Consider the following 13,283-nt stretch of genomic DNA (forward strand, 5'->3'; position numbering starts at 1 on the left):
CCTCACCGGGGTGGTGAGTTCTCTCAGAAAGAGCGGACCCATCGGCCCGTTGGCCATTGGCGATAAGAACCCAACTCTATCCCATTCACGTCGCCGAACACCCTTGGAACACCCTTCGTTCTTTCTAACCGCCCTTTTCACATCACCCCCTGCTCTCCGTCACATGAGCATTAGTTGGTCCCCGGTCACCGGCGTTTCAAGAAACCCGCTCTCAGGATGGAAGGCCTCGCCGGCTGCAGCGTCGGCGGCCGCTCCCTCCTCCGCTTCCCTTCTCCTGGGAGCAAGCGCCGCTCCCTTCCCCATCATGGCCGGTCCGGCTTCTACCCGGTGGTTCGCGCGTCTCGAGGAGGCGACGGCCCGGAGCTAGACAAGTGGGACCAGATGGAGCTCAAGTTTGGACGGCTCCTCGGCGAGGATCCCAAGCTAACCCTAGCCAAGGTGCGCCCCAACCCTTGACTTCTGATCATATACATTGGATCGGTACCCGAATTGGGAGACTAGCAGTCTTCGTTTGTCATTTAATCATCTCAGAGGCGATAATATACTTCAAAGAATTCCGGTTGTTACATATATATGGAAGTTTGGCGGTCCTTTATTTTTTTTTCTTCCTCTGTGCTTTTTAAATTTTGCGTGCATTCTGTTCTGTTATGCAGAGCTGTAAATTTGGACTGGATGCTATGCAGAATAAAACAAGAATTATCTGCTTTATAAATATCAAGATGTTTTAGGGCAGTGTTCTATGTTGTATTTTAACATATGCTGGAATGAAGAATTTCTTTTTGAAGAATTTGGAGTCATTTGGCATTTGTTTATTTTATTTTGTTAGGGGTCGCCTTTTTTTGCGTTTATTTTCTTTAGATTTATTAGTTTACTGCTTGTCATGAAAAGAAAAATATTACCTTGTAGGTCGCTTGGAGTTTAAACATAAATTTGAGTGGATATAGCAAACCCATTAGTAAATCATGGATCCAAATCTTCAAACATCCTTTAGTTCAGATGAAAAAATTGCCTAATATAATCAATAGAGCATTGTGTAAAATTATTCCTAACCTAGACAATCCGACTGAACAATATGGGTGTTGTGAGTTTACATCAAGTGAGTTGACTGTTGTACTAATTAAGTGTTAAAAGATCATGCTTTCTACGGTATATTACTTAGTTCTTTTGTTTTGTTATTTATTCCAATATATCTAATGTTCGAGCTTCCTGCTGCAGATAATGGCGAGAAAGGCAAACCCAGGTGTCTCGTATCTTGATGTTGAGAAGTCATTTAAAAAGAATAAAGGTAAACTAGATGATTACATGATTAATGTTCCATCGGATATGACTGTGGAAGGACAGCCTTCTGGCTCACCAAATAGAACATATCTCTTAAGCCAGAAGGGGGCCAATAACATGCCACAGGATGGAATGTTGAACCTGTCACGCCCACTCATGAACAAGGTAATCAAAGCCACAAGGCCAGATGAAAAGCCTGCAGTAACTGAGAAGCAGCCAAATCATTTTTCAGGTGACAGTGTCCAGAAGAGTTCAAATATTGCCTTGCGGAAGCCTACTGTTTTTCAAGATGATGACGCTGAAATCGATTCAAAGCTGAAAATTAAACCAAATCTGTTCTTGAAAATGAAGAAAGGTTTGAGTGAATATTCTAGTAATGTAACCCTTCTAAAGAAGCCTGAGGTCTTGAAAACACCTTTGAACAGTGATCAAGAGAATGCTCCTTCCGATGGTTCCATTCAGTCACATTCTAGTGAGATAAGGGCTCCAGATAATGATGTGAAGCTCTTGAAACCAGATAAGATACCCTATGATAACATGACAATGACTAAAGATGTAGAAACCTCAGAAGGTTGTCAACAGAATAATTTTGACATATCTTCAACTATTGGCATTATGGCTGTGGAGAATGATGGCATTGAACCTTTAGATGGTAATACTATTTGTTTCCCCAGATCAGCTTCACTAGCTGGTATTTTGATATGGATAATGCACTAAATTACCCGGTAATATATTATAATGTAGAGTTTGAATGCTAATATTGTACTTCTTTTTTAAGGGTTACAGCCGCCTAAGCAAAATGGTACCGAGACTCATGATGTTGAGGCTTCCACAACAGCTTTGAATCATAACTCAGTGGAGTCTAGTGATGATACCTCCAAGCAAGCTACCCTGCTAGGAAAACCTCAGAGGTATATTCACTATTTCTTCTGTGCTTTACAGCTTTAATATTTCGCGAATGCCAGACTTCTATATTCTCCTTTTGGATTGTAATTATGAGTATTTATAAATGTCACATATTTCTTAACTGATGATACACAGTCTGGAAATTTTTGGCATCTAGTATTTTTACTTGATTCCATGGTTGGCTGGTGTGTGTGACATCTTTAATATACCTAGAAATGTTCGTGGACTTGTTTGCACAAAATATGTGCTTCTTTGTAGTGGTCTATTCTGGACAATGACTCATCTTTTACTAAACAAAGCCAGAATGGACCACAGGATCTTTCTCTATGCTAACATTCTGTACAAGATTGCAAGCAAATCCAAACTTCACTGAGAAAATGAACTTTTCTTTATATCATTGGTTCTAAGTATATACATATATGCATGTGTCAAGAGTTCAGTATGCATGAGTGATGATATACATTTGTATTTCAGCAGTTATTTCATGTGCTCCACCACTTTAAAAAACTGCCCTTTTCTTTTGCATAAGAAAAATTGCCTTCTATATAGCCATGTGAGTTCCTTTCAAATTCCTCCTCATTAATGAAGTTGTAAAATTGTAGGATGGATTCATCTGTTAAAGAAGCATCACATCCAGCTACACTGGAGAAAGTTGTTTTCAATTATGGGGAGCATGATTATGACACTGGGCATGTTATATCAGCCGAGCAAGAGGTAAAGATGCATTGCTTGATTTTCTTGAACTTTTTCTTTTTGCAAAAAAAAAAAAATCATTGTATAGCTTTAACTATGATAGAACAAGAAAGGCTAGTTTGCCTAATGAGGATGTGGATCTTCTAAGGTGATTAAAGATTCATTCCTTCCAATTAACTTCCCGTTGAACCTACAAATTGATTTTGAGGGAGTTATGAAATTGCAGGGAATTGAAATTGGTGACTGGAAGAAGGCACAAGACTTGCTCCAAACTGGGGAAAAAGTTGAAGTAGAACTGATTAGTTGTAGTAACAAGGGTTTTGTTGTGAGTTACTTGTCTTGGAACTGTACGTCTTTATTTTGCTTCTGAAGTTAATAGTCTTTTCTCACAATGGTATTCTTATTATAAAAAAAAAAACTCTCATTCCTTTCAGGTGTCATTTGGATCTTTGATGGGTTTCTTACCATATCGAAATCTTAGTGCCAAATGGAAGTTTTTAGCCTTTGAATCATGGTTAAGGAAAAAAGGTCTGGATCCCTCTTTATACAGGCAGCATTTGAGCATTCTGGGGACTAATGGTGTGAATGTTAAGAATCCTGGACTGGAGTCTAGTAGAAGTCAAGAGATTAGCCAGAAGGATGAAGTGTTGCCACCAAATATAAAATTTGAATCTCTTCTTGAGGCATATGACCAAGAGAAGACCAAGTTCTTGTCATCCTTTATTGGTCAGGTTTGAAGCTTGCTTATTATTCAAATTTTTACACTCTTGTTCTGTGCTGTGTTGGTCTTTCTGTTGTACTGACTTTATATCTTCTTCTTCTTCTTTCCAGAGAATTAGAGTATCTGTGATACTGGTTGACAGAAATTCTAGAAAGATAATGTTTTCTGGAAAGCCAAAAGAAAAGGAAGAGTTGGTTGAGAAAAAGAGAAGTGTCATGGTATGTTGCAACATAATACATGGAGCATAACAATTTTTTAATCATTTTGCATTGAGGCTTCAGTAGGTTGGGCTGCCTCGGTTGTCATCTTGTTATATACAGTGGACATGTCCAGCATTGGTATAGTTTTATTGAATTATAGAGTATCAATGAGCCAAGTTCAGTGAAAATTTGCCTCACTCACTTGAAGATTCATTTAGTTTTTTTAGACTTGGTCTCCAGCTGGTGTTTGTATTTTTGGACAGCTTATATCTTGACAGCTTAGCTCATATGATGTTGATCCTGTTTGCTGCAAACATTGTTTTACTTGCAATTCGAAAGCCCAGAAAGAGACTGTTCTAAGTTTGAATAACGCTTGAACAAGTCATAACTTGTTTAAAAAATGAGTTTACCAGGATCTTTTACTCATCTATTATAAGTAATGATGAACTTACAAATTTTTAGCAGAGCCTAATCGATGGGCTCTGCTAACAAGTCTTAGAAGGATATATTAATCTAACTTTGTAAGAGATAATTCTTAACTTTGCAGTCAAAATTGTTATTTATTCCGCTCATGATTTAATTTTGGATTCCAATTTTTGCTTATGACTGTCATGCATGTGATATAGATGTTCAACTGATTTCCTTATCCTTGTGAATACTCTAGGGAGGCTATTAATTTTCTAGGTGTAATTACATGAAGCGTGTATTTCATCTCAGATGGATTTTCATGAAGTGTTTATGCCTTCTTATTTGGAATCATGAACTTAGTTGTATTGAGATCCCCTTTTTTTTTTTTTGTGGAATAATTATGGTCATATTCTTCAAGCTGCTTTCAGCTTTCAGCACAGCAACCGTATAAGTTGGTTATTTTATGTTGGGTTTCATGCAGGCTAGACTTAGTATTGGTGATGTCGTAAAATGCCGCATTAAGAAAATAACTTTCTTTGGCATATTTGTTGAGGTATATATGTATATTTTTTTTTCTGAGTTATTTTTTGACCATATTTTAAAGGTTTCTGCTAGGATATTTATAAAAACTGATCATTGTTTGAAAGGTCGAAGGGGTACCTGCATTAATCCACCAGTCAGAGGTGTCATGGGATGCGACTCTGGACCCATCATCATTTTATAAAATTGGGCAGGTATGGGTAGTAATTATTTCATTACTTTCCTTCCTTGTAATATGTGGGAACAATCTGTTCATCCTTGGCCACTGACCACCATACAAAGCTACTCCACTATGCTTCTTAATCACTTAATTGACATGGAAGTCAGAAAAAAAACTATGTGATTGGACAGGCTTATTGAAAAGTGAGGTATGTATTTAACTTGATTTGAACATAGAAGTCAGATGATCAGATCTTTGGTCAACATTTTTGTTTCTTTACCATGAGATTTTTCTAACTCCAGGGAAGCCAAGAAATATACAACCTAAGTGATCATGGTAGAAAATGAAGGTGATATCCAATACATGCAAAATCACCTGAAGCGAGCCACCACATCTTTGCTGAACCTCTTGATGGCTATATCTCAAAAATATTGCATAATGAATCAATACTTTTAAACATGCTTATGAACCATTTATGATTCTGTTTTTTGCCATTTTTTTCCTTAAGCAATGAGAATAGGTAGGTTTTTGTATAATTTAAAATGTACAAAGTAGGAGGTTAATCTTCCTTGTTTTTTTTGCTTAAGTTAATGCCCTTATTAGAGTCTGTGCGGACTTGTATAAGGATTTGCACTTACTGTTGATATATGGTGCTCCATAGGAGTATGCCATAAACACAAATTTCTTTTACCTATAATTAATGGAAATCATGCATTTGTTATGTTTGGTAGGAGAGCACATTGGTTACATTTTTGTTTGGTTTTATCATTCTTATTGCATGATACATCTTTTAGAAATTCTAAAACCAGTGCTTCTTGTTTCAGATTGTAAAGGCAAAAGTTCATCAACTGGATTATGGTCTTGAACGCATCACCTTATCTCTTAAAGAAATAACGGTATTTGGTGCATTTCATCTCCTTTCTGTTCTGTGTAGTGTAAAACCAATTATTTACAGGGCTTAAACTTCTGGCTATGTGGTTTCTTGCAGCCAAATCCATTAATGGAGGCCTTAGAATCTGTTGTTGGTGAGCGTACATCTGTGGGTGGGAATCTCGAAGCAGCGCAAGCAGATATTGAGGTCTTACTTTTGTTAACAATTTTTTTCTTTTGTCATTACCTTAATGGCTTGCATTGGTTCTGGATTTAGTAGCTGCAGAATTAAGTTTCTTCTACCATGGGTAATTTGGTAAGATAGTTCTGGTTTCCTAGCTGAAATATTTGAGCTTGCATTATGAATCCTTCAGAGACTCAGAGCTAAAACAATATTAGTCTCGGACCAAGAATTCAGGTTTTCATTTTTTGAATTGTAATCAAGCAATTGACTGACATAGCAGTGTAAAAACCATGTAAACTAATTTTCTGTTGTGATACTGTTCTCTGCATGTACTGCTGTTGATGATGATTAAGTTGCAAAAGGATTAAGTAAATGATTATTAACGTACTACTGCAATGAGTGCTTCATGTGAATCTTTTCAGTTTTTGAAGTTGTCTTGGGGAGTTTAAGCTTATCCTGAGAACCTGTCCGAATTTTTTGAATAAGTGAGTCAGTCATTTTTTCAAGATTGTTAGTGCTTTTGCTGTGTAAGTCATCTAACCATTAGCTGGGAGCTTTTGCAAGTATATATACATCCAATGAGAACAAATAGATCTGAATGGAGTGCAATGAAAGCTTTTGCTATGCAAGTCATTAATCAGTTTTTGGGAATTTTTGTGCCAAATGTATATAACTCAGTGGAAATTTACTTGATAACTTGCATCTTCAATAATTTTCTAAGAGAATAGATATATATAACTCAGTGGAAATTTACTTGATAACTTGCATCTTCAATAATTTTCTAAGAGAATAGAAGTATCATCTGGTTCATGGTCAGTAAGTTATTTACTGATGATTATTTGAATGTGGCTTCGACTTCATCCTACTTTACAGATAACAGTTTTTAGCTACTCTATGATGCTTCTTGATGATCCCACTACAAGCAACTATGATGGTTTGACACCTCTACAACATTATGCCTAACAGTTAAAATTTTAGCTTCATCTGCAATTTCACCAAGTCATGAATATCTCTCCATCTGATCAATTATGTTCCGTTCAATGGACCAAGCAACTTGAATTCTTGGTTGAAAGGCTAGTGAAGAGGGGGAAGACATAAGACAACGCATATGAAAGTTGTGAGGCAGGATTTTGATAAGCTGATAGTGACAATATTAGTAACCATTGGCAATCATGGATACGAAAGAATTCATACTTATGAACCCCAGATAATTGAGATTAGTCTTGTTGGTTTTGGTAAAGATTCTTAATGGTGACTATTATTCTGGTCTCTCTGTATGACCTTTGTATATTAGGCAATCCTTGCATGCGAATTTTGCACTGTGAAATAATTTTAATTTAGTGTCGGTAGATTTTCAATATTATTAATTTGTTTGTGTTATTAGGTCATTAATATGTTTTATGGGATGCATGCATCTATTTCCACATCCCGGACTCTGGACAAAAATGTAGTATCTTTCTGGGATTCTGAACCAATATCATAATCTTGTTGATTCATGGACAATCATCTTTGAGTGTCTGCAAATTTGTTAAGACTGGACAAGGAGCCCCTAGCTGGTGCATGGAAGCCATGCAGTTCTTTGGCTTGTGATCGAGATGCAAATTAACTAGAGTCTCATATGATTCATCCAGAGAAGCTATAAATGAGGAGGTCAGATAAGGCTAGAGCATGAAAGTATAGAATCTAGTCGGAAGATGCGGCTCTCATGAAGGAAGAAAGGGTCAAAGAAAGGAAGAGAGAAGACAACAATCTTTCTCATGGTCCAAAATATGTATAAATAAACTACCCATTTGCACTAAAGCTAGATGCAGCAAATCGAACAGGGTCTGGAGGGAAGAAAAGAGCGAGTCCTGATTTAGTGTTGAGAGGGAACTCAGAATCACATATACATTACAGGCCATGTATATAGAATGAATAATATCAGAACTAGAATTCTCTAAATCTAATCTGACATAATGTGATAATCATCTTGGTTATGGTTATGAAGCAAAAATTCTGAGATAGTTCCACAAAATTGATAAGGTTATGTTGGCACATAGATTCATTATCAGGGATGGTAAGTCATATGTTGCTTCACTAATTTCATCCAAGTAGGTCTTATGTTGTCAGCATACATGCATTGTTATTGTGTGCAGGGTTATCCTTGACAATATTATTTGATATAATTTGATTATTTATGACTGAGTTGCCCACAATAATGATCCTAATAGATATTCAACATGTGTTTGGCATGTAACACACTGATGTGTTGCATCAACCACTTGAATCGATAATTGCCTCCTAAATTCTGGAGAAAGGCCTGCATGCATCTAAATGTTCTGTTCTTTTTATGTGTATTAGTTTCTAATGATGCAGTATTATATGTTTCAGATGCAGCATGCTTATCAATTAAAATTTGAGAGTAGTTAAAATAAAGAGAGCTAGTTGAACTTAGGAAAAGAAGGGTTCCTGGTGCTTGTGCCTTGTACCATTGCTTGTGTGTCACCCATCCATAATTATTCAGTGTATGCTTTGAGCAGTCATGATACATTCCGTAATCATATTTTTTTGAACTTTTGCAAGCAGTGGGCTGATGTGGAGTCACTTATTAAAGAATTGCAGAAGATTGATGGAGTCAGTAGTGTTTCCAAAGGACGTTTCTTTTTAAGCCCTGGTTTGGCTCCAACCTTTCAGGTGTGATGGGGGAAAAAAAGCAGAATCTCTCTCTCTCTCTCTCTCTCTGTGTGCGCGCGCGCGTGTGTGGGTGCATGTGTGTGTGTGTGTGTGTGTGTGCAGGCAAGTGTATGCATGTGCATGCCTACAAAAATGCATGCATCCATATATGCACATACATAGTTTATTCTGCTGGCATTCTATTAAAGCCTGACAAAGCCGTGTCATGAGGTGTTGATCGATTGAATAGTTTGAGTTTCTGTAAATATCATTACTAAAAAGTCCTGGTCTTTTCCATCCTTTGGCCATCAGGTTTTCTATTTACTATTGTCCCTCGTTACCTTCTTCATTTTTCTATGATATATATTCTGATTTTTGCATGTGAAATTTTATGTTTTTCAGGTTTATATGGCTTCTACATTTGATGATAAGTATAAATTACTTGCTCGTTATGAAAACAAAGTCCAAGAGGTATGAAGTTAGTTCTTAATGCTTGGATGTACATTACTATAGAAATTTTACAAACAATGTAAAACTATTACAATGAATTGCACTTTAAAAATGTAATTAATTTAAATGAGAAGTGCAATATTTTTCTCTGGAACTATCGAAACTAGGTAGTTCACTTTTTATAATGGATTTACATCCAATATTTTACTGCAATATCAATTTTTTGAAAACTGAAAAGCAATGATAATGAACCTTTTCAACATTTGGAACAAAAAAAATAAATAAATAAAAACCTAATTGGTTCAACCTAATTCAATCACAAAATTTCAATCTATAACCCATTATGGAAAAGCATGACAACCATGTGCTGATCTGCTTACTTTGAAAGCTAGATGTAACTTTCTTTGGTGTCTCAACTTTGTAGTATTTGTTGTTGTATAAATTGGAGTTTGTAATGCTATGCAAGTTCTTTCTCACACCTATTTCAATTTAGTTCTCCTTAACTGTAAGATTTTTTTTTTTGTTATTTATGCATTCTAATCCTAAAATTACAATGTTACTTTCAGTATGATGTGCCCTTAATCTCTTTATCTTCCAATAATTGCTCTTCAACTCCAACTCTTGTCAGTGACAGAAAAACTGAAAGAAAGAGAATTAAATAGACGAAAACTAATGTTGAATACTCTGGATTTGCATTTGGTTCAGAAGTATACCTACTTTCATTCCCCCCTCCCGCTCCCGCACACCCTCTCCCCCCCTCCCCCACAGCACCATTAATAGTTGGCTTCCATCTTATTTGTTTGCCATAAATCAGTCAATTCATTATGCATCATAAAGAGTTTGAATGATGCTTCATGAAAGGTGTTATTTTTGGCTTGGACAGGTGAACCAGGGAATTACCAAGTTGTGTTTCAAAGAAGTTTACCAAGTAGAATTAATTAAAACAAACTAGACACTCTGTTGCTGCTTTAATTCATAGTATTTGAATAAATGTATAAATTTAACGAAGTGATCAATGGATAAACTTGTATTGGCGCCCCAGGAAACACATACCACACATATCCTGTCTAAGGTGCCCTTTTTTCTTCTCTGCCTTGGTTATTGTGAAGATTGTCATGAATCTTGATGAGCTAATGATTTGTAAGTAAGATAAATTTCTGATGCTGAATATGCATCAAGCCACTTTCCGCCTGCTCCATAGACCATTCTCCAAACTCAAACCATAAATTTGCACTGCCGTGAACTATCCCTATGAACGGTATCTCCCTAAGCTAGTGAGCATAGAAATACTTATTTCATATATTTTGTTGTTCCAATCCAAATGTGCTTGTCAACTTCTCCAAGTCAAAGAGCCTGCTACCACTGTGCATTCTAAATATTACCTTTTTCATTAATAATGAAGCAGATTAACAGTAAGTTATTCTATTAGCCCTCCTGTTAAATCAAGTAAAGGATTTTCTTACTTTCAAGAATGTCGGAAATATTTCTACTGGCTTGATTAGCGAGTGATGTGAGAACATAGCTACCCTGAAAATTTTTCCAACTGTTAGATCAATAACCTTTTAAAATATAGTAATATTCAATGTCAAAATTTGAACTTCCATTAAAATTGAAGTTGAAAGTTTCAACGAAGATTGCAGAGAGCCACTTTGGTTAGTGCTTTGTAAATGTATTTCACATTGTTTCTCAGAGATGTTCCTTGTATTGCTATTTGCCTCTTTTTTTTTTGGGTTCTCTCAGAATTGCATGTTCTGATTACGTCATGTACAAATGAGACATTCTTAACCATGAGACGGCAAAACTACCACATGAGTGAGGAAATTTCTTTAGAAGTTCTCATTCTTCCGGGAAAGCACACATTATTCTTGCCATATGTTGGACGTAAATCAGATCCAAAATAATACAACTTAGTTCCCGGTGGAAAAGTTTGATTTTTCCCCAATGTGTCCATATTTCCTTCATGGACAATGTCTCGCAACTTTTGGCAGGTGGCATTAATTTCACGGAAGCCGACCTTACCATCATTCGTTGAGATCCCGCGTGTAAAATCTGTTCTTATTTCTGATTTCTTAACCAAATCTAAAAGAAATGCAGAATCTGGACTTCTGTTTTAAAGCATAGGTTTAGCTTTTATTTATTTGTGACATTGAAGAAATAAACGACTCTTGATATTTTTGCGGGTTCTTTATTTATTTGTGACATTGAAGAAATAAATATGATTCATGATGTTTTTGCAGGTTGTTGTTCAATCATCTTTGGACAAAGAACAGTTGAAGGCTGCAATATTAACGTGTACAAATAGGGTGGGTTGATCAGCATTAGTTGTTCTTCACAATTGTCCTCCTGTATATTCTTGTTGATTACTGTATTTGGTGGTTATAAATTTCAAGGGAATTTTCTACCACATGCACAATGGGGTGAGATTTCAGAGTTGGAAATTTAGATTAGCATCCTTCCTTTTCATCTAATTTTTACTGCTTTTTTATTGTTCTCATTCTTCTTGTCAATTTTTTTTAGATTTTTGTTATCCGTCCTTCCTCTGTTTAGGAAAAAGTATTCCGGTTGGAGCTTGACCAGTTATCACATTTGAGGTTGTTCTTAGACGTGTAAAGCTTTAGTCATAGGTTTCTTGGAGCAGGTAAGGCATATCTTCTTGGGAGATGTCTTATGAAAGAGCACGTCTTCCCTTCCAATCTGTAATTTTTTCCTGTCAGCCTACCAAATACCAATTTAAATGATCACTTTTTTTATTATGGGATTACATAATGGATAGATTTGAAGCATAGAAAACAAAAGTATACATTCAACTAACAGATTCTGTTGGACGAGTTCTTTCTTAAGAATAGAGCCGTGTGTAACGTGGGAAGCAGAAGTCAGAACTTTTAATTCGGAGATCTTTGTTTCTGGTTCATCTGATGGAGGTGATGTGGTTGGTTGGTTTTTCGTTGCAGCGGGAAACATGGTGAAATTTGTTATCACCTGTTCTGCACCCCATGCTTAACTAAGGTCAGATTCCCTAAATGCAAAATGTGTCGTCCTAAACTCATTATCTGAGTGCAACCGTGATATTTTTGCACTAGACTGGAAATTTTCAGTCAACATTGTTTATGGTTGTCTAGGGGGATTACGACAATATGGTACATATTATGCGCACTTCACAAACTGAGGTTGTTCCCGTGATTCCGCGGTTTGCGGGGCTAAGCCCTTTTTTTTCTGTTTAAATAATTAGATTGTTTAAGTGTGGCCAAAACATCTCTTCTTCGTAAGATCTAAGCACCTGGTGCTGCAGATGTATGAAATGAAAGCTAACTTGAGTGCGTGTTACCGGGCATGCTTGAAGCATGACTAAAGCTGGTGTTCATCCCCCTTTTTTTTTTTTCCATTGTTTTTTAAATTGAAATTCATATCTCTTGGAAGAGTAGTAAGCATCAATTTCGCTTTGAGAAGAAAGGTGGTCCTTCTGCTAAGCATACTTTTCTGCAACATGGCATTGTCTTGGGTGTGACATCCAAACAAAAGTCATACTTTTCGGCAACATGGCATTGTCTTAGGTGTGACATCCAAACAAAAGTCACATGGGGCAGGTACCAGAGAAGAAAATGTGAGATGAATTTCGCCTTTTGCTATGCTTTTTTAATATCAATCTTTAAAAAAAAAAAAAATTTAAAAGTCATAAATTCTTACTAATAGAGTTATTAGTCTCATAATCAAAAATAAAAAGTGTAGCATTCTCATTCTTCCTCATTTTCATAATATGCTTTTCATTGATACATATTACATGGTCAAGTAACATGTATCAAGTAAATTAATCATTAAACAAGTCAATACACATATCAAAATAAATCGATAGATAATCTTTAAAATATAGAGTTCATCAATATATAGTACATAGTTCGGTGATTCGTATTTAATAAATTAATCATCTAACAATTCAATATATATTTTTAAATAAATTGATATAATTTTTAGAATATCATGTTCACCAATACATATTGTATGATATGATGATATACACTCTTCGACGTTCTAAGATATATTGCATATTTTTTTGATATACCATAATGATCCAATACATATCTCTAGATAAATTCGTACATAATTTTCATAACATAGTTTTTATGTAGAAATGTGTATTGAATTATTATTATGCGTATATCAAAGAAAGTTGCAATATATATCAGAAAGTCGAGTGTATTTCATCGAGGAATGTAGTGTGCACCG

General features: G+C 35.8%; 1 protein-coding gene across 4 annotated transcripts; it reads left to right on the forward strand.

Moving 5' to 3' along the window:
• The first annotated feature begins 74 nt into the window (after positions 1 to 74).
• LOC105054818 (uncharacterized) lies at positions 75 to 11,530 on the forward strand. Of its 4 annotated transcripts, none has more exons than XM_010936410.4 (14): positions 75 to 438; positions 1,216 to 1,930; positions 2,057 to 2,189; positions 2,787 to 2,898; positions 3,104 to 3,202; positions 3,312 to 3,608; positions 3,709 to 3,816; positions 4,688 to 4,759; positions 4,854 to 4,940; positions 5,731 to 5,802; positions 5,895 to 5,984; positions 8,526 to 8,633; positions 9,015 to 9,083; positions 11,300 to 11,530. In XM_010936410.4, the coding sequence occupies exons 1-14, from the start codon at positions 217 to 219 to the stop codon at positions 11,372 to 11,374; spliced, it is 2,259 nt and encodes a 752-aa protein (XP_010934712.1). In that variant the 5' UTR covers positions 75 to 216; the 3' UTR covers positions 11,375 to 11,530. The 4 variants fall into 4 exon arrangements, with proteins under 4 accessions (XP_010934712.1, XP_010934713.1, XP_073102451.1 ...); XM_010936411.4 differs by lacking the exon at positions 11,300 to 11,530 and adding an exon at positions 9,946 to 10,244; XM_073246350.1 differs by lacking the exon at positions 9,015 to 9,083.
• The last annotated feature ends 1,753 nt before the right edge of the window (positions 11,531 to 13,283 follow it).

Source organism: Elaeis guineensis, chromosome 12 (genome assembly GCF_000442705.2).
Source record: "Elaeis guineensis isolate ETL-2024a chromosome 12, EG11, whole genome shotgun sequence".
NCBI lineage: Eukaryota > Viridiplantae > Streptophyta > Magnoliopsida > Arecales > Arecaceae > Elaeis > Elaeis guineensis.